We start from the raw sequence: 21,846 nt of genomic DNA on the forward strand, positions 1-21,846 counted from the left end.
CGGGCGGATCACCTGAGGTTGGGAGTTTAATATCAGCCTGACCAACATGGAGAAACCCCGTCTCTACTGAAAATGCAAAATTAGCCAGGCATGGTGGCGCATGCTTGTAATCCCAGCTGCTTGGGAGGCTGAGGCAGGAGAATAGCTTGAACCCGGGAGGCGGAGGTTGCAGTGAACTGAGATTGCGCCACTGCACTCCAGCCTGGGCAACAAGAGCGAAACTCCGTCTCAAAAAAAATAAAGTTGCAGTTCTTTGAGGTAGGGGTTCTTGTTTACCTCCTGTATCTGTCCATATTTGCTTTTAGAATGGTAGTATTACTTTTCTAGAAAGTAAAGTTAACATGGATTGATTTAATTTTTTAAAAATAGGACACCGTGGTTTCTTATGCCGATACTGGTGGAAAAATTTCCATTTGTTCAAAAATCAGAGAGAACACTGGTAAGAAATCTTTTCATTGAGAAAATCATGGAAAACTTGTTTGCATGGTTTCATTTTAGATGATGTTAGGTCTTTTTCTTTCTGTTTTTTTTTTTTTTTTTGAGACGGAGTCTTGCTGTGTTGCCCAAGCTGGAGTACAGTGGCGTCATCTTGGCTCATTGCAACCTCCGCCTCTCGGGTTCAAGCAATTCTCCTGCCTCAGCCTCCCGAGTAGCTGGGACTATAGGCGCCCACCACCATACCCAGCTAATTTTTGTATTTTTAGTAGTGGTGGGGTTTCACCATATTGGCCAGACTGGTCTCTAACTCTTGAGCTTGTGATCTGCCCGCCTTGGCCTCCCAAAGTGCTGGGATTAGTGAACCACTGTGCCCGGCCGATGTTATGTCTTTTTCTTTTAAAGGTTACTTTGTCTTCTAGACTTTGATGTCTAAGAATTTGACTCAGATTCCTTTCTTATCAAGCGGCTATTTGGGATTCCCAGTGCCTTTTTCTGTTATTACTATGTGCAAGTCAAGGTGTGAGTTCATTTCAGGAATATCTGTAGTGGCTTCATGCTTATACAAGAATTACTAGAAGATAATAGTTCTTGTATTACTAATTGTAAATATGCCTTATTTTAACCTGAAAGCAAAGCCTTCTGTAGAAGCATTGTGCTTGTTTTTGTACAATGTTCAGATCATCTGTGCAGTTTTTAATAATTAATAGTGATTGCCGTAGTATAAAACCAAATCTAGTAGCATACAAAAATAATTATGTGCCATGACCAAGTGCGATTGACGCTAGGTACGCAAGATTGAGTTTTTTGTTTTTTTGTTTTTTTTTTTTCCAGGGAGGGGACAGTTTCTCTCTGTCACCCAGGCTAGAGTGTAGTGGTACCATCTCGGCTCGCTGCAGCCTCTGCCTCCCCAGGGTTCTAGCGACTCTCCCACCTCAGCCTCCCGAGTAGGTGGGACTACAGGAATGGGACACCACACCCCACTAATTTTTGTATTTTTGGTAGAGACGGGTTTTGCCACATTGGCCAGGCTGGTCTTGAACTCCTGACCTCAAGTGATCCACCCGTCTCCACCTTGCAGAGTGTTGGGATTAGAGACGTGAACCACCGTGACTGGCTGAGATTGATTTAGTACCTGAAAATAAATTAATAAAATATTTTATAGCAATAGAACAAAGGACAAAAACCACATAATCATCTCAGTAGATGCAGAAGTATGTGACAAAGGCCAATATCCTTTTATGACAAAAACAGAAGGAAATTTTCTCAACCTGATAAAGGGCATCTGAAAAACCCACAGCTAACATCATATTCAATGGTGAAAGACCAAAAGTTTTTTCTGAAGAATAAGAACAAAACAAGGATGTCTGCTCTTGCTGCTTGTCTAGCCAAGGCAGTTAGACCAGAAAAAGAATTAAAGGCATCCAGATGGAGTAGAAGGCATAAACTCTTTTGCAAGGCGATTTTATATGTCATCCTAAGGAGTTCACACACACACAAGACATTTTAGAGAGAATAAATGAGTTCAGCATGGTTACGGGACAGAAGACCAACATACGGTAACCACTTGTCCAAGACAATTGAATAGGGGAGAATAGACTTCAACAAATGCTGCTGGCAGAAGTGGACATGAACATGCAAAAGAATGAAGCATATGGATATCCATGTACAAAAATGAACTCAAAATCAATAAAAGCCCTACATGAAGAGTAAAAACTGTAAAACTCTTGAGAAGAAAATAGGGGTACATGTTGGATTAGGCAGTAATTTCCAGATTTGATGCCTGAGTACAAGTGACCAAAGAAAAAATACATCAATTGTACCTCAAAATTAAAAATTGTTATGCTTCATAGGACATTTTCAGGAAGATGAAAAGAATCCCCAAATAATGGGAGAAAATATTTCTAAATTTTATGTCTGGTAATGGACTTGTATATGTAAAGAACTCTTACAATTGAATAATAAAAGGGCAAATAGCCCAATTGAAATGGGCAAAGGATCTGAATAGGCATTTCTGCAAAAAAACACATGGAAAGAAGCTCAGCATCATTAGCCATCAGGGAAATGGTTTCACTGCATGCCCACAAGGATGGCTATATTCAGGATGAGAAGACAGTAACAAGTGTTGACAAGGATGTGGAGAAATGGGAACATTGGAACTGTCATATGTTGCTGTGGGAATGTAAAATGGTGCAGCTGTTTTGAAAATAGCCTGGCATTTCTTAAAGGTTAAATGTAGAATTACCATGTGACCTAGCAGTTCCATTTCTGGGTTTATACCTGAGAGAAATGAAAATATATGTCCACAGAAAAACTTGTACATGGATGTTCATAGCAGCATCATTCATAATAGCATCAAGTAGAAGCAACTCAAATGTCTGTCAACTGATGAACAGATGACAAAACGTGGTACAATGAAATACTAGCAATGAAAAGGAATGCTTTATATGTTACAACATGATTGGACCCTAAAAACATGCCAAAAGACTGTATTATACGATTCCATTTATATGAAAGGAATGGTTTACATGTTACAACATGATTGAACCCTAAAAACATGTATTATATGACTCCATTTATAGGAAATGTCTCGAAGAGGCAGATTCATAGACTAGTGGTTGCCAAAGTCTTCATTTTGTAGGGGTGCACTACTAATGGATATGGGATTTCTTTTTAGAGTGATTAAAATGTTATAAAATTGCTGGCTGGGCACAGTGGCTTATGCCTGTAATCACAGCACTTCAGAAGGCTGAAGTGGGAAGGTCCAAGAGGTGAAGACCAGCCTGGGCAACATAGTGAGAACCTGTCTCTCTAAGAGGAAAAATTAACCAGATGTGGTAGTGTGCACCTGTAGTTCTAGCTACTAGGGAGGCTGAGGAGGAAGGATTGCTTATCCCGGGAATTCAGGGTTACAGTGAGCTTTGATTGCACCACTGCACCCCAGGCTGAGAGAGAGCCAGACCCTGTCTCTAAAATAAAATGTTCTGAAATTGATTATGTTGATGGTCACATAACTCAATATATTAAAAACTTAAATTGTATACTTTAAGTTGGTGATTGTATGATTTATGAGTTTTATCAATACAGCTACTTAAAAACCTATAGTTGGCCGGGCGCGGTGGCTCAAGCCTGTAATCCCAGCACTTTGGGAGGCCGAGACGGGCGGATCATGAGGTCAGGAGATCGAGACCATCCTGGCTAACACGGTGAAACCCCGTCTCTACTAAAAATATAAGAAAATTAGCCGGGCGAGGTGGCGGGCGCCTGTAGTCCCAGCTACTCGGGAGGCTGAGGCAGGAGAATGGCGTGAACCCGGGGGAGCGGAGGTTGCAGTGAGCCGAGATCGCGCCACTGCACTCCAGCCTGGGGCACAGAGCAAGACTCCGTGTCAAAAAAACAAAAACAAAAACAAAAAAAAAAACCTATAGTTGTGCAAATTAAAAACTTCATTTACTGAGGATAATTGAAATGATTATACCGAACATAATACATATGTAGAAACAGTACAGTTTTGTATTGCTGGATAGTCTGTTTTTTTCTGTTTAAATATTTGAAACTAAAGATTTCAATTGTGTAATTGATGTTTCGCTTACATAATTGTGAAACATTTATTCTCTGTTGAAATGTTTTATCTTATGTTTTCTGCTTTAGGAATGTTACGTTCATAACTTACTAAGGATTAGTGTGTATTTTCCAACCTTGAGGCATGAAATTTTGGAGCTTATTATTGAAAAGCTACTCAAATTGGATGTAAGTATTGAGCAATCTATTTTTATTTTCATTTACTGACTTGAATTTGTTATAATCACAGTATGTGGAAACAATAGTCAGTGATAGAAAAGAATCCACTTGGCCTCCACTTGGCCAGGCGTGGTGGCTCACACCTGTATTCCCAGCACTTTGGGAGGCCGAGGCAGGCAGATCACCTGAGGTTAGGAGTTCGAGACCAGCCTGGCCAACATGGTGAGACTCCATCTCTATAAAAATAAAAAAAAAATTAGCCAGGCATGATGGCGGGTGCCTGTAATCCCAGCTACTCAGGAGGCTGAGGTGGGAGAATTGGTTGAACCCGGGAGGCAGATCTTGCAGTGAGCCAAGACTGTACTGCTACACTCCAGCCTGGGTGACAAAGTGAGACTCCGTCTCAAAATAAAAGAAACCACTTGCACCATTCTTTGCTTCCTTCCTTTAAATGTGTCTTGAATTCCATCTGTGTATGTGCTGGGAGTTGTAGACAGTTCCTTCTCATGATTGGAGAACAAGGCATTAAATATATAGTTAGCCAAATGTAAAAGTATGGTTGTGGAAAATGCTATGAATGAAACATACATTATGAGTTAGAGAAACTGATAGAATCACAGTGGGGTCAGGAAGGGATTCCTAAGGAAGTGATTTTTCTTGTTTGGCCTTTCTTAAGGGCAGATTATAATTATAAACAGCTAAAACTTTGTTTAAGGAAGCCCGCACTAAGGTGCAGTGGGAATGAAAGAAAGTGGATTCTAGTGACACTGGGAGGAAAGGTGAACTGGTCCTCGAGACTGGTTTGGAGGAGGGGAGGCAGATAGTAAGGGAAAGGAATCCTTCAGAGGTTGCTCCCTGTGGAATCGAATCTTGGTGTTGCATTCATGGCAGGCAGAAATATCAAGAGGAGGCAGTTGGGAGAGGAGTTCCATCTTGGCCAGGTTCAGTTGCTGGTGGGCAGCCTACTAGAGAATACTCACTGGCAGTCGTGGCTGCAGGTGGGGACCTGAGCATAAACCTTTGGAAAGATACAGTTTAGGACAGGGGAGGAGAAGGGTGATCAGAAGTATGAGGAAAACCATGGGTCTGGATGCTCAGGAAGGATCTGCTGGAAGGAGGAGTTTGGTCAGCAGCATCAGATACTGCTCTCATTTTTTGGAAGGATGAAAAGTGCAACAGTCCTTGGATTTAGTGGTTAGAAGGTAGTCTTTGTTGCTTTCTGGAGGACCATGTCAGTGAAGAGGCAGAAACTGCATTTCGAGAGGGGATATGTGGATGGTGGGGAAGCAGAAGTAAGGCTGTAGTTGGTCGCTACAACCTTGGTGCAGGGTTGTGGTGGAAGGTGGAGACAGAGCAGGGCTAAGAGGCGTGGTTCAGGAGTGGGGAGATGTGAGCAGGTTTGTGGACTGAGGGGAGAGGAGCTTTGGTGGAGGAAAATATTGATGCTGTAGGGAAGCAGGAAGATGGAACGAGGTCTTAGAAGAGCTAGAGCTTGGGCCCATTGGTGTAGTGTTCACTTGGAGTTGCACCTCTCTGGCCAACTGTATATGTACTCTTTATAGTGTTTCTCTGGTATATACTTAAAAGGAGCATTTTAGAATGTTTACAAAGAAGGTCAAGCATAGATAATAAAAAATGGCATGGTTTGAGTGGTATGTTAAGATATTTGAATGGTGATATACCAAAATAAATATTGAGTAATTCACATTTGGCTTGCAGTTTATCATTTTTGTGCTCAGTTGATTGATGATATGTTTATTACACAATGTGTCTGTGAGTGTCTTGTGCATAGAGATTTTATTAGCCCATTTTCATGCTGCTGATAAAGACACAGCTGAGCCTGGGAAGAAAAAGAGGTGTTTTATTTGTTTGTTTGTTTGAGAAGGTGTCTTGCTCTGTTGCCCAGGCTGAAGTGCAATGGCGCGATCTTGGCTCACTGCATCCTCCACCTCTTGGGTTCAAGCAATTCTCTTGCCTCAGCCTCCTGAGTAGCTGGGATTACAGGTGCATGCCACCGTGCCCGGCTGATTTTTTGTATTTTTAGTAGAGATGGGATTTCACTGTGTTATCCAGGATGGTCTTGATCTCCTGACCTCATGATCCGCCCACCTCAGCCTCCCAAAGTGCTGGGATTACAGGCGTGAGCCACCGCACCTGGCTAAAAAAGAGGTTTAATTGGACTTACAGTTCCGTATGGCTGGGGAGGCCTCAGAATCATGGCGGGAGGTGAAAGGCACTTCTTACATGGTAGCGGCAAGAGAAAATGAGGGAGATGTAAAAGTGGAAACCCCTGATAAAACCATCAGATCTCATGAGACTTATTCACTATCACGAGAACAGTATGGAGGAAACCGACCCCATGATTCAAATTATCTCCCACCGGGTCCCTCTCACAATGTGTGGGAATTATAGGAGTACAATTCAAGATGAGATTTGGGGCCGGGTGCGGTGGCTCACGCCTGTAATCCCAGCACTTTGGGGAGCTGAGGTGTGTGGATCACCTGAGGTCAGGAGTTCGAGACCAGCCTGACTAACATGGAGAAACCCCATCTCTACTAAAAATACAAAATTAGCTGGGCACAGTGGCGCATGCCTGTAATCCCAGCTACTTGGGAGGCTGAGGCAGGAGAATCGCTTGGACCTGGGAGGCGGAGGTTGTGGGGAGCTGAGATCTTGCTGTTGCACTCCAGCCTGGGCAACAAGAGTGAAACTCTGCCTCAAAAAAAAAAATATATATATATGAAATTTGGGTGGGGACACAGAGCCAGACCATATCAGAGCTAGAATAAATGCTGAATTTGTTGAGGCTACCTGGCATAGAGCATCATGTGATAGTTCTTCTCGATTTTATATAAGAATGTAGTAAAAGGGGCTTGGTTTATTATATTTAAATTCCTTCATGACCTAGGTCAATTTACAGGCTTGCACCATAATTGTATATTGTGTTGGAGTGCGATATAAGGCACTAATCTGGACACCTTGAACGTGTTTATATCAGATGAATTTCCATCCCAAAGTAACATAGTTGTATTTTTAAAATCCTTTTATTCTTTTTTTTCCCCTTTGTTATAGGTGAATGCATCCCGGCAGGATATTGAAGACGCTGAAGAAACAGCAACTCAAACTTGTGGTGGGACAGATTCCACAGAAGGATTGTTTAATATGGTTAGCATTTTATTAATGAAGTCGACATGAAGTTTATCATAATCAAAGGGTGGAAACAGCTAGTGCTGCTTATCTTTGTTAAGGCTTTAGATTGAAAGAATTAAAATAGTTTAGCAAACTTGAAAACGATTCCTTATATGAGTAATTTGCTGCCATGTCATTTAGCACGTAGCATAATTGGTTTATTTACAAGGCTTTGAATTTGGGTTTGGTGAAGTACGTTTCCCTTTTGTTCTTATAACTTTAAGTGTTTGTTTTTGTAAGCCAGATGCTGTTTGTGAGGGCGTGGTTAATAGAAAAGCACACCTGTTTAATTTCTACATTTTACCACTTGTACGCTTTATAGCATTACTTCTTTGGGTGGTATCTGAAGTTGGGTACAGTGGAAGGAGAGCCTGAGACAGGGATTCAGGTACCCTTGGGACAGAGGGTGTCAGGGAGCAGAAGAGGGCAGGGGAGCTTCAGGGGTGGGTCTCACTTGGGAGGTCGCTACAGCCTGATCCCGCCAGGCACTCTGGGGTGTGGATTGCTCTACAGAGTTAGATCCCAGCTCGAGACCAAGGAGATGTCCTTTTCTGACGCCTTGTCTATCAGTCATTGGTTCTAGCGGGGAGGGGCTGGAAAGAGTGCAGCGGTGGTCCTGGCTCCTTTCAGCTCAGGGCAGCTCTCTGGAGAAAGTAGGCAGCTGTGAGCTGGTGGCCACCAGTTCTCACAGCAGCGGGGAGGTGGATATCCCGACCTGGAAAAGGGGGCCTGGCACCAAAAGCACCCACTCTGGTGGGCACCAGGAGCAGAGGTAGGGGACATCTGTAAGGTTTGCATGGCTAGCGCTCATTGGATCTTCTCAATGAGAATCAGAAGCTGGTGCTGAGTCTTGGCTTTTATTTTAAATTTTGCAGGTGGTTCTGATTCACATCCCTGAATGAGACCGCTGCCTGGAAAGGTGTCTGCATTTCTTTCTTTTTTTTTTTTTTTTTTTTTTGAGACGGAGTCTCGCTCTGTCGCCCAGCCCAGGCTGGAGTGCAGTGGCGCGATCTCAGCTCACTGCAAGCTCCGCCTCCCGGGTTCACGCCATTCTCCTGCCTCAGCCTCCCGAGTAGCTGGGACTACAGGCGCCCACAACCGCGCCCGGCTAATTTTTTGTATTTTTAGTAGAGACGGGGTTTCACCGTGGTCTCGATCTCCTGATCTTGTGATCCGCCCGCCTCGGCCTCCCAAAGTGCTGGGATTACAGGCGTGAGCCACCACGCCCGGCCTGCATTTCTTTCTTTCTTTTCTTTTCTTTTTTTAATTTCTTTTTTCTTTTTTATTTTTTTGAGATGGAGTCTTGTTCTGTTGCCCAGGCTAGACTGCAGTGGCACATTCTCAGCTCACTGCAAGCTCTGCCTCCCTGGTTCAAGTGATTCTCCTGCCTCAGCCTCCTGAGTAGCTGGGATTACAGGCACCTGCCACCGTGCCTGGCGAATTTTTGTATTTTTAGTAGAGATGGGGTTTCACCATCTTGGCCTGGCTGGCCTCAAACTCCTGACCTCGTGATCCACCCGCCTCGGCCTCCCAAAGTGCTGGGATTACAGGCATGAGCCACTGCGCCCGGCCCTTTGGTTTTGTTTTATTTTTAATTTGAGACTGGGTTTTGCTCTGTTGCCCCAGCTGGAGTGCAGTGTTGTGTGATCTTGGCCCACGCCAGCCTCAACCTCCTGGGCCCAAGTGATCTGCCCACCTCAGCCTCCCGAGTAGCTGGGACTGCAGTACTGCCGCACCTGGCTACGTTTTTTGTATTTTTGTAGAGACAGGTCTCACTGTGTTGCCCAGGCTGGTCTCAAGCTCCTGAGCTCAAGTGATCCTCTTACCTTGGTTTTGGTAATCACAGGCATGAACCACTGTGCCTGGTCCATTTCTTTGTTTTACTTTTTTTTTTTTTTTTTTTTTTGGTGGGAGACAGAGTCTTGCTCTGTTGCCTAGGCTGAAGTGCATGAACTAGGCTCACTACAGCCTCCTCCACCTCCCGGTTCAAGCTATTCTCCTGCCTCTGGCTCCCGAGTAACTGGAATTATAGGCGTGTGCCACCATGCCTGGCTAATTTTTGTATGTTTAGTAGAGACGGAGTTTTACCATGTTGACCAGACTAGTCTCAAACTCCTGACCTCAAGTGATTCCCCCCCGCCTCTGCCTCCCAAAGTGCTGGTATTATAGATGTGAGCTGCTTTGCCCAGCCTCTTTGTTTTATCTTTTAAGGGAAATAATCACCTATGATGGTTTTCCTACTAAACCACTTTCACATTGAATTTTTTTGTTGTTGTTTTTTTGAGACGGAGTCTCTTTCTGTCACCCAGGCTGGAGTGCAGTGGCGCGATCTCGGCTCACTGCAAGCTCCGCCTCCTGGGTTCAGGCCATTCTCATGCCTCAGCCTCACGAGTAGCTGGGACTACAGGTGCCTGCCACCACGCCCAGCTAATTTTTGGCATTTTTAGTAGAGATGGGTTTCACCATGTTAGCCAAGATGATCTCGATCTCCTGACCTCATGATCCGTCCACCTCGGCCTCCCAAAGTGCTGGGATTACAGGCATGAGCCACCGCGCCCGGCCCACATTGAATTTTTTAATGTTAGTATTTACTTTTTGTCTTCAAAGGATGAAGATGAAGAAACTGAACATGACACAAAGGCTGGTCCTGCACGGCTCGACCAGATGGTGCATCCTGTAGCCGAGCGCCTGGACATCCTGATGTCTTTGGTTTTGTCCTACATGAAGGATGTCTGCTATGTAGATGGTAAATCACACTAGCTACTGTTTATTGAACACCTGCAGTGTACCTGGCTTTGTGCTGGTCATTTTCCATCCATTATCTCTAGTACTAATAAAAATCCTGTAAAAATATCTATTGAGTATGAGTTTAAGATGGGTTAAAGAGGTCAAGTTACTTGCCAGTCACGTAGCTTGAAAATGGGACTGGGATTCCAGCTGAGTTATATTTGTCTTCCGTCTTTTCACTGATTGTTGTATTGAAAGATTATAGAGTTTGGCCAGTTTTAGATCAAATTACGCTCAGGTTGCTGAATGCATTTAAGAATGGTGTAGAGGGCACTAATATATGGTGTTCTGTTACGTATTGAGTTTAGAGGGTCTTTGCCTGGCACCATTGTTGTGCCAGTGTTAGTACTATGTGTGCTTCTTGCCTTCATGGAACTTTAAAGGCTTTGCCATGCGAAAACAGAATTTTTTCCCATTCACATTGCTAAGATTTAAGATGAGCTCGGTGAGTCAGAATAATAGAACTGGAATCTGAATTGACTGCATTACTATTTTAACGGTTTTGCTGTTATGAAAATAATACATGTTGATTAGAGAAAATGTGGAAACTACGTGAAAGGATAAAAACGATTTAAGGCCGGGCGCGGTGGCTCAAGCCTGTAATCCCAGCACTTTGGGAGGCCGAGGCGGGCGGATCACGAGGTCAGGAGATCGAGACCATCCTGGCTAACACGGTGAAACCCCGTCTCTACTAAAAATACAAAAAGAAATTAGCCGGGCGTGGTGGCGGGCGCCTGTAGTCCCAGCTACTCCGGAGGCTGAGGCAGGAGAATGGCGTGAACCCGGGAGGCGGAGCTTGCAGTGAGCCGAGATCGCGCCACTGCACTCCAGTCTGGGCGACAGAGCGAGACTCCGTCTCAAAAAAAAAAAAAAACGATTTAAATGGCCACATTTCTTCTATACAGAAAACCATTATGAGCATTTTAAAGTTTGACGTTTTTCCCCTTTTCTGTTAGCGTGTGTATATGTAGTGAATTTTTTAGTGGATTTGGGGGTCACACTAAACATAAATGTTTTGTAATCTGCCCTTTACATGGATGCTGAAGGTGAACATTTTCTCATATCATTGTCTGTTATTAAAATAATTGTTATTGAATCCCAGCGCTTAGGCCAAGTGGGGAGGATCACCTGAGGCCAGGAGTTCAAGACTAACTAGCCTAGGCAAGATAACAAGACCCCATCTCAAAAAAAAAAAATTTAATAATGAATGTTATTGATCACATGGGTTTAACTGTCTCACTGTTTTCACCGTTATAAGTAACAGTTATAATGAACATCCTTGTGCCATTATATTCAGTTGTTTACTAGCAATAAAATGATTGGATCAGAGATCTTTTGCTACATGAATTGTAGAATTGCCCTTCAGAAGGGTTTGCATTTCTGACCTTGCCACAGTGTGTGAGGTGAGGACCTGCTTCCTTGCAGGTGTTAGATTATTATACTCAGAGGAAAATCTGTGCAAACTAAAAGTAGCATTTTGTTTTCATCATATTTTAATGGATAATGTCTTTCTTTTTTTTTTCTTTAATAGACACGGTCTTACTCTGTAACGCAGGCTGGAATGCAGTGGTGGCACAAACATGGCTTAGTGCAGCCTTGACCTCCTGGGCTCAAGCGGTTCATCTGCCTCAGCCTCCCACGTAGCTGGGATCACAGGCATGCCACCATAATTTTTTGATTTTTTGTAGAGACAGAGCCTCACTATGTTGCCCAGGCTGCCCTTGAACTCCTGGGCTCCATTCCACTTTGGCCTGCCAAAGTGCTGGGATTGCAGGCAGGAGCCACTGTGCCTGGCTGGATGATGTTTTTTAATGGTGTTGTGTTCTTTATGAAAAATCTGGCAGATGAAACTTGAAAATATGCCTTTATAAAAACTGAGATGCCAAATTTTCTCCGTAGGTAAGGTTGATAACAGCAAAACAAAGGATCTGTATCGCGACCTGATAAACATCTTTGACAAACTCCTGTTGCCCACCCATGCCTCCTGCCATGTGCAGTTTTTCATGTTTTACCTCTGTAGTTTCAAATTGGTGAGTAAAAATGTGATTAACATTATCTTAGCTTATTTTGTTTTTGCCCGAAGTTTTTCCTTAAAAACTGGGGTGGATGAAGACCATGAAGTAAATAATTCTTTTCCTTGAGCTTACTTGCTAGTCTGCTTAATAAAATTGCATACTCTTTTCTTTTTTTGTTTTCTTCCTGTCTTTTTTGAGACACAGTCTTGCTCTGCTGCCCACTGCTGCAACCTCTGCCTCTTGGGCTCAGAAGACTCTCAGGCCTTACCCTCTTGAGTAGCTGGGACCACAGGTTACCACACCTGGCTAATTTTTGTATTTTTAGTAGAGGCGGGGTTTCATCATGTTGGCCAGGCTGGTCTGGAACTCCTGACCGCAAGTGATCTGCCCGCCTCCTGCTCCCCTAAAGCATTGGGATTACAGGTGTGAACCACTGTGCCTGGCCCACATTCCCTTCCTGGTACACTTGGAGAGAAAACAGATTGCTTCCTGCCAGCCCAGCTAGGTGCTCCGAAAATGTCATCCTGCCTTTTGGTCGCTAGGTGGTGCTCTTCCCTTAAGCCTTTCTCTATTAAAATCTCGTGGGGTAATTAACTGTATTTCCTTCATTCTTCCCAAGGGTTAAGTTGGAAAGAATAGCCCAAACCAATTTATTAATCTAGAATTTTAAAAACTTTAGGCTGTGGCTTTTTTTTTTTTTTTTTTTTGGTGGGGGAAAGAATATAGAAAGCTTTTCCTTCTCTGCGGTGGTTTTGTGGCTTCCTAGAGGTCGGGAGAGTGTTGGTCATGGGAAAGGAGGTTGAATTCTGTCTGCCCACATGAGCGCGCCTAGCTTTAGAACGGCGCTATTTAGGAGAAGTTGGAAGTTACACCCTTTGGTGAGAAGCTGTGTCTGTTTTTTTCCATCATTGGCGGAATTACTGAAATACCAGCTGTACATTAGTCCGTGTTTCCGTTCATGGTTGAGTTCAGTGTGTGCAGAGACTGGAAGGGAGCTTTGCACTCACAGGAGTGCCCGTGTGGAGCTCCGTGGGATGTGGGTTATTGTTGATCACCAGTTCTGGCTGACGTTGGAATCACTTAAAGAGCTTTTATAATACGCAGATTCCAAAGCCCTGTCACAAACCTATTGAATTTGTACCTCCCAGGTTGAATTTTTTTGTTGTTGTTTTTATTTTGTTTTGTTTTGTTTTAAAACGGGGTCTCAGTCTGTCACCCAGGCTGGAGTGCAGTGGCATGATCTCGGCTCACTGCAACCTCTGCCTCCTGGGTTCAAGTGATTATCCTGCCTCAGCCTCCCTAGTAGCTGGAATTACAAGCACCTGCCACCATGCCTGGCTAATTTTTGTATTCTTAGTAGAGACAGGGTTTCTCCAGGTTGGCCAGGCTGGTCTCGAACTCCTGACCTTGGTGATCCACCCGCCTCGGCCTCCCACAGTGCTGGGATTACAGGTGTGAGCCAGTGCGCCTGGCACCAGGTTGATTTTGATGCTTAGCTAGGTTTGGGATCCATTGAATTAACACCTGAGATGCCTTTTGTTTTTAATGTTATTTTCTCAATATGTTTAAAAAATGAAGACCATGACATACTAGAACTTTTTCCTACATTGGTGAAGTAAAAATCTTAGGATTTTGATAGCCAGATTATCTTAGGCATTAAAAAAGATCACACCGACACCCTCTCTTTTTATAGGGATTCGCAGAGGCATTTTTGGAACATCTCTGGAAAAAATTGCAGGATCCAAGTAATCCTGCCATCATCAGGCAGGCTGCTGGAAATTATATTGGAAGCTTTTTGGCAAGAGCTAAATTTATTCCTCTTATGTAAGTAGCCTAATTTTCCAAGTACTTTTTAATATCATGCTTTAAAAAGAGTATAGCATTGTCTCAAGTCAGAAGTATCTCCCGTTTTTTTGGGTATGTTTTTAAAGTGAATAAAATTCCTACTCTGTGCAAGATGTTTATATTTCTAAGCAGTGATTTTAGAATAAAGTGTCTCCTTTTTTTATATATAAAACCCCGTATGTAAGGCTTTTGTCATCTCTTCTGTGTGGTTGCACTTAAAGATCCGTTTGTTTTTGTGGATAGAGAACAGTGTTGTATACTGTTTTGATTCTTTTTGTAGGTTTATCATTTTTTCATTTGCGTTCTGAATCTATTGTATCTGTTAAAGCTGAAGAAAAACCCTTTTAAAGGTAATAGACCTATCTAGAAGGCCAGTTTCTTCCAGTGGCCCATGAAGATATCTTTGGACAAGGATGCTGTTGAAACCCTTCCCCAACCACAAAATTATTGACCATAGGACTTGACTAGGATGCATCAGGGAATACTGAAGTCCACCAGACTGTCTTTCTTTTGGGAGATGTTGGTGAACGTGTCCTGTTTGGCCAGTCACCCTAAGAGGGTGCCTTTGAGATGGTTAGGAGAACCTGCTTTCCATCCCTTGGGACGTCCTTAGGGGCTCACCTGTTCCTAGAAGGTCAGAGCTGCTCTGCCTTGTAATTGGAAGCTTGTCTTCCTACGCACCCATCCATATCCTTCCTTTCTTTGCTTTTCCTCTGTGCCCATGGGTATTATTTAAAGAAACATATGAACTTAGCGTGGTTTGTAATGAAAGGCAGTTGTGTGTTTTTATGTTTTCTGGTTTTTTTATGAAATATGAAGTTGACTTGAATTTTTCTTTTCTCTAGTACTGTAAAATCGTGCCTAGATCTTTTGGTTAACTGGCTGCACATATACCTTAATAACCAGGATTCAGGAACAAAGGCATTCTGCGATGTTGCTCTCCATGGTCCATTTTACTCAGCCTGCCAAGCTGTGTTCTACACCTTTGTTTTCAGACACAAGCAGCTTTTGAGCGGAAACCTGAAAGAAGGTCGGTGTTGTGGGAGTGCGGGACTGGATTTTCCTTGGGTTCTTGTCACCCTTTAGAATGGTGATTCTTTACTTTTTTGAGATTTTTATTAAAAACTCTGGATTCAGAAAACTGCATGTACACTCAAACTTTTAATAATCATTTCAAGCAGCTCATAGGCCCCTGCAAACCCCTTAAGATGGATTTGAGGTTAAGAAAGAGGTTTCTGCTTTTGAAGGTTTAAAATGTGAAGATGTCTGCAGAGGTGAGGCTGAGCCCTGGGCTGTGCCAGCGCCCTGTACAAAGCTTCAGGTGGATGCACCTTCTCTTTGTTGTCCTTGTAACAGCCCAGTAAATGGCAGGTGTTCTCCCTTTACAGACAGCACCAAAGCACAGGGGAGTCATTTTCCCAAGATCACATGGTTATTGGCAGGATTAGAAAACTGAAGGCAGGTTCAGCTGAGCCTAAAGTTTGGGTTTATATAGATTAAACTCTGCCTGAAGCCTTGAGACTTAATTCACCAGTATTGCTTTGCTAATTTCTAATAGTTACTTATAATTCAAATCTGTCAGTTGGAACTTACTAGATTAGTGTATTTTAGTTGAAGAGAGTCTCCAAGAACAGTGTTTATAAGTCATTGTAAATTGTTCTGTTTATGTTTATGAATAATTCACATGGTTTTGTGGGCCACTTCCTCTCAAGCGAGGTCCCTCAACCTCACACGATTGACATTTGGGTGCATCATCCTTCATCGTCGGGGGTTGTCCTCTGCACTGTAGGATGTTTAACAGCCTCTGCCTACTAGCTGCCAACAGCAGTCCCCGACCACCCCCAGCTGTGACAACTAAAACTATCTCCCAAAATTGCCATGTGTCCTCTGCGGCGGACATAGTCTCCTTGGGTTAACAGCCAGAGCTCTAAACTGAAAGTTGTATGTGTTGCATTATATATATTTACCTACATTCTACATGCTTCTGAAAAGATGTTGTATGAACTAGTCGGATGAGGTTTTATCACAAGGTTAGTAAATATAAGCTCTGCTTTTCTTCGTATAAATTAATGCCAGGAATCTGAATTGAAGATCTTGTTTTTGTAAGCTGTGACATCCCATTTAGGTAATTTTTATCAAAATATGCATCAAAGAAACTCCTGAGAAAATACACTTAAGTACAAGTTGGTCAGCTTGCCTGTTAAAATAAATGTGATGTCTTTCTTTTACTCACGTAGGAGAGAATTATATTCATTAAGAAAGTGGTTTCTGTCTAAATTTGCCTTCTGTTGAGGTAGAAGGCACATTTGGAGTTCTCTTGTTTGGAAAAAAAAAAAAACAAAAAAAACTACAAATGACTACTGTGTACCTGAAAACAGCGCTCAGCTTCACTAATGAGACGTGCAAGCTAGAATCAAATTGTTGTTTTGTTTTGTTGCCTGTCATGATCGTTAGCTGAAACCAAATCACAAGGTGTTTTTCCCCTCTGTATTAACTCAGCATATACTGAGCTTACAAACGTGTGAACTTCCAGTTGTCATGGAATCTTACAGCCTGCTACTTCCTGAGTTTTCTTTAGAGAAGCTGCCTTGGTGATCAATGAATGTGGTTAGCCTAGTGATACTCTTCTGGGCCATACACTGTGTGATTATCTGCATGGACCTTTATTTAAAGCATTTCTGCAAATAATTAAGTTTTTTTTTTTAATGTGTGATAATTTGTGCTATTAAAGATATCTTACACTTTTCACTTACATTTGTACCTCTAAAAAAATTTTTTTTTTTAACCAAAGGTTTGCGGTATCTTCAGAGTCTGAATTTTGAGCGGATAGTGATGAGCCAGCTAAATCCCCTGAAGGTTTGCCTGCCCTCAGTGGTTAACTTTTTTGCTGCAATCACAAAGTAAGTTATTTACTTTCTTGATGGGAGTTATTTAAAATATTTTTATTTATGTTTATCTAGTATTGTAAGAGTCTGTTAAATTTCTGTGAAATTAGTAACATTATAAAAGGCCAGGCGTGGTGGCTGACACCTATAATCTCAACATTTTGGGAGGCTGAGGTGGGAGGATTGCTTGAGGCCAGAAGTTAAAGACCAGCCTGAGCAACATCGTGAGACCCTGTCTCTACAAAACATTTTAAAAAATTAGCTGGGTGTGGTGGCCTGTGCCTGTAGTCCCCACTACTCAGGAAACTGAGGTAGGAGGATCACTTGATCCCAGGAGGTCAAGGATGCCGTGAGCCATGATTATACCACTGCACTCCAGTCTGGGCTCCAGAATGAGGCCCTGTCTCTTAAACAAAAACAACCCAGTCCTTGCAGGAAATATTGTAATACAGCTATTGTTTTTGTACTTTAATGGCATTGGAAATTGCTGCTACTTCTTATCCAAAGGGCATAATTCAGCAGAAGCCTAGGCACTTTGAAATAAGTAAGGCAGCCAGTAAGCTGAGAGGGGCAAAGCCATAGATGCTTATTAGAGTGACTCCTGTAATAGTAACAGAAATAAACTGGACGTGAGGCAAATGTTGACCAGTAAGAGATTGGTTTAGAGAGTACTGTTCTCTCAGGTCTGGTAGCTATGGTTAATTCATAGCCTTTCCTCTGTGCCAGGCAGTTCTCAGCACTTTACGTAGAACTCATTTGATCCTCAACCCTGTAGGATGAAACCCTGTTTATCAATGGGGAGGTGGAGGTACAGAGAGGTGACATCACTTAACCTGAAGTCATAGAGCTAGACTGGCGGCACAGATTTTAATGTAGTCTGGCTCCTTCGTAAGCTTTCACTAAGTTATTCTGCTTTATGGAGAAAGCAAATTGGAGAATTGAATATTTAATGAGGATATTCAGGCCGGATCATAGCCTATAATCTTCAACAGGTAAGAGCCAGCAGCTTGCTGAGCTCCTTCAGCCTCTTTAGTTCTCCTTTGCTAGGCGTCTGGTTCAAGGTGGGCTCTCTTCTGAGATCTCAGTGATAGTGGAGGGTTAGGAAAAGGCATCGAGAGACCAGCAAGCAGCAGCAGTGGGTGGCTGGAGGCTTCAGCACGTTGGTTAAGATGGTGGGCAGCTCAAAGAGTGAGGACGGATGAAGCAAGCAGAGGCCGCTGCCCTAGTATATTCTCGGGGTGGGGACAGAGGACTGCATTTGTGAACCAGCTGGTGCAGGGGCTGTCGATTTGGGGTTGGCATGCGCATTAGAGGTACAGAGTGTGCTGCCATGTGAGGCTGAGAGCAGGGGAATGAAATAAAGGTCTCTGCCTAGGTACAGATATTGTAAATAAAGGTGTGTGCTGTTCTGCGGCTGTTGCTTTTGCTTGCTTGATGGTTTTGAGATTGAACCATATTGCCACAAAGCTTTATTTTGATTTTAACTGCTGTGTTATGTTCTGGGAATCTTTTTTATTGAGTCTTTGTTGGGATTTCATTTGTTAGTTTTTGTCTTTTTTTTTTTTCCCGAGACAAGGTCTTGCTTTGTCACCCAGACTGGAGTGCAGTGGCGTGATCTTAGCTCACTACAAGCACCGCCTCCCAGGCTCATGCAGTTCTCATGCCTCAGCCTCCCGAGTAGCTGCGTCTACAGGCACCTGCCACCACATCCAGCTAATTTTTGTATTTTTAGTAGAGATGGGGTTTCACCATGTTGACCAGGCTGGTCTCAAACTCCTGAGCTCAAGTGAACCGCCTGCCTTAGCCTCCCAAAGTGCTGGGATTACAGGTGTGAGCCACCGTGCCCGGCTGGCTGTGTTCGTGTTTTAGTGCTCAGGAACATTCCTGTGTGTGTGTCCTTGTGTGTGGACACATGCTTCCTTGTCACACACCCGGAAGTGCGATCAGCTGCAGGGTTGTAGGAGATGCAGATCTTCAACTTGACCTGATAGTGCAAGCCACCCTCCAGTGTGGTTTTGCTGATGTGGCCTCCACCAGGAGGAGGGGTCAAGTGCCGTGAGCCTCGGCTAACAGGACAGAAATCGAAGTATGTGGCTTGAAGTTGCCATGGTGACCTGGGAACCTGAGGTGGAGAGTGACAGAAGCGAGATCTAAGTCCTCATCTTGGAGAAGCTGTCCAGTAAATAATTTTTCAAGTTGCTCAATCATTTAGAGACAACTACCAGAAAAATTAAGAACGTAATTGTCTTTTTGATTTTATGCTTTCTTCTGTGCATTTAACTGTTCTCACTCTGCATGTCTAGCCTGTTTCTGAGGTCATGACTTAGTCAACCCCATGTTCCTCCTTCAGTAAAGGCTTATTTCTTGTTCGGGGCTTCTTCAGCAAGTCTCTTCACCAACCGCTATTTCCTCCGGAGTAACTCCTGAATCCCTTTTCCACCAACCCTGTACTTCTTTTGCAAACAGTAAAAATAAAGACACCTGTAGTTACGTAATCTAAGAGTTTTGCCTTGCAAACAGTTATTTTTAATGAGTAATATCTATTACTCAGTAAAATCTAAGCCCAGTTTTGCATTCTGAGTGATAGCCACATTTTCTTTCTCCGTAGCAAACTTGCAAATAGAAGACCCAGAGAATGGTACCCTAAAAGTGTTACTTTCTGCTTTATATTGTTATTTTCACTAGCACTTGTTATGTTCAGCGGTTTCTCTGTGGTGGGTACAGTTGTCACACGCAGCTCACATCTGCACAGTCACTCCAGCGTGTTAATGCCTCTGTCTGTGTTGTTTTTTTGTTCCACAGTAAGTACCAGCTCGTCTTCTGCTACACCATCATTGAGAGGAACAATCGCCAGATGCTGCCAGTCATTAGAAGTACCGCTGGAGGAGACTCGGTGCAGACCTGCACAAACCCACTGGACACCTTCTTCCCCTTTGATCCCTGTGTGCTGAAGAGGTAGGTACTTTAAACTTTGACGCTGGAGGAGGTGGATTTATATGTGATACATGTTTGCTCTTCCCAAGATTGGGATTTAGGGCTCTTCGCCAGAAGTGGCCCTTCCTCGCTGTTGATGAGCGTCTCGTGGTCTCCCTGCGAATATTTCACAGGCCCAAAGTGGAGGATGCCTAGCAGGACTTGCTGAGTGGCGCAGGCACCCCAGAGTGGGTGGATCTTTGCCTCACTAGGAGCCAGATTGATACCAAGGGTTTTTGTTTTATTTTTTATTTTTCTTTAAACTGTTATTTAAACATATAAGGTTGTGGGGATAACAGTGCCAGGATAGGGGAGGGTGCTGTCTTTTCTTGCTGCATAATTTTCTGTCAAGTGCCTTGTTCCTTCCTCTAGAGACCACATCCCATTCTGTTGCACAGGATAAACAAAAAACAAACGATTGGCTGGGCACAATGGCTCACGCTTGTAATCCCAGCACTTTGGGAGGCTGAGGCGGGCAGATCACTTGAGGTCAGGAGTTCGAGAGCAGCCTAGCCAAGATGGTGAAACCCTGTCTCTACTAAAAATACAAAAATTAGCCGGGCGTGGTGGCAGGTGCCTGTAATCCCAGCTACTTGGGAGGCTGAGGCAGGAGAATTGCTTGAACACGGGCGGTGGAGGTTGCAGTGAGCTGAGATTGTGCCATTGCACTCCAGCCTAGGCGACAGAGTGAGACTCTGTCTCAAAAAACAAAACAAAAAAAACAAAAAAAAACACGATTTATGTAGATAAATTATTCTAGAAAACCAGTGGGCCAGCCTTAACTTGGCACTTGTATAAGGAAGCAGGATTTTTGCTTATTATGGTTTCTAAAATAACTAGCAGCATCATGACCATCTGGGATTGTCTGGTCCCTGAAGTCTTGGTTGACTGAAACCAGATTAGTTGTTTTTCCTAGACTTACTTTTCAGCAAATTACTACAGAAATATAAATAAGAGAGTTCCAGAATATTAGTTTCATTTTCATTTGGATATACTACATATAACTGACTTGTCAGTCTTTGTAAAGTTTAGAAACAATTTCACTTGAAAATGGAAAGATGAAAAACGGTAGTTCAATACTCCATTGGTGTCAGTGAATGAACTCTTATACAGAAAGAGCCACATTAGTTACAGCATTTACATAGAGGGTTTTTTTTTGTTTTGTTTTGTTTTTTTGAGATGGAGTCTTGCTCTGTCGCCCAGGCTGGAGTGCAGTGGCGTGATCTCGGCTCACTGCAAGCTCCGCCTCCCAGGTTCATGCCATTCTGCCTCAGCCTCCCGAGTAGCTGGGACTATAGGCGCCTGCCACCATGCCTGGCTAATTTTTTGTATTTTTAGTAGAGACGGGGTTTCACCGTGTTAGCTAGGATGGTCTCGATCTGCTGACCTCGTGATCCACCTGCTTCGGCCTCCCAAAGTGCTGGGATTACGGGCGTGAGCCACCGCACCTGGTAATAATTTAATGTAATTATTTGAGCTGTAGTTTTCACTTCTTGGTTTTGGGTAATAGGTCTTGTGAGAAAAGATCCAAACTAGTTTTGACTTCTGCTGAAGTATTTAACTTGACTTTGAAATGTGATCTTTGTTGACAGGTCAAAGAAATTCATTGATCCTATTTATCAGATATGGGAAGATATGAGTGCTGAAGAGCTACAGGAATTCAAGAAACCCATGAAAAAGGTCAGTTTGTGATTTATTGAGCACACTCTCTCGGAATCTCCTTTCTGGTTTCAGGTCATAGTCAGATAGTAAGCGGCAAGTCGCTCATGCGTGTAATTCCCGCACTTTAGGGGGTCAAGGCCAGAGGATTGCTTGAGACCAGCCTGGGCAACACAGTGACACCCTGTTTCTACAAAAAAATATTAAATTAGCTGGGTGTGGTGGTGCACACCTGTAGTCCCAGCTCCTCTGGAGGCTGAGGTGAGAGGTCAAGGCTGTAGTGAGCTGTAAATGCGGCTCGGCACTCCAGCCTGGGT

General features: G+C 43.4%; 1 protein-coding gene across 1 annotated transcript in view; it reads left to right on the forward strand.

Moving 5' to 3' along the window:
• The window catches only part of RRN3 (RRN3 homolog, RNA polymerase I transcription factor), a 38,054-nt gene that overhangs the window by 13,315 nt on the left and 2,893 nt on the right, over positions 1-21,846 (forward strand). The window contains exons 8-17 of the mRNA XM_005591310.4: positions 370-439; positions 4,087-4,185; positions 7,249-7,341; positions 9,973-10,111; positions 12,052-12,182; positions 13,861-13,991; positions 14,858-15,042; positions 16,804-16,912; positions 19,700-19,852; positions 21,463-21,550. Coding sequence (XP_005591367.3) covers positions 370-439; positions 4,087-4,185; positions 7,249-7,341; positions 9,973-10,111; positions 12,052-12,182; positions 13,861-13,991; positions 14,858-15,042; positions 16,804-16,912; positions 19,700-19,852; positions 21,463-21,550 — 1,198 coding nt within the window. The remainder of the gene's footprint in view (positions 1-369; positions 440-4,086; positions 4,186-7,248; positions 7,342-9,972; positions 10,112-12,051; positions 12,183-13,860; positions 13,992-14,857; positions 15,043-16,803; positions 16,913-19,699; positions 19,853-21,462; positions 21,551-21,846) is intronic.

This window comes from Macaca fascicularis, chromosome 20, assembly GCF_037993035.2.
Source record: "Macaca fascicularis isolate 582-1 chromosome 20, T2T-MFA8v1.1".
Classification (NCBI taxonomy): domain Eukaryota; kingdom Metazoa; phylum Chordata; class Mammalia; order Primates; family Cercopithecidae; genus Macaca; species Macaca fascicularis.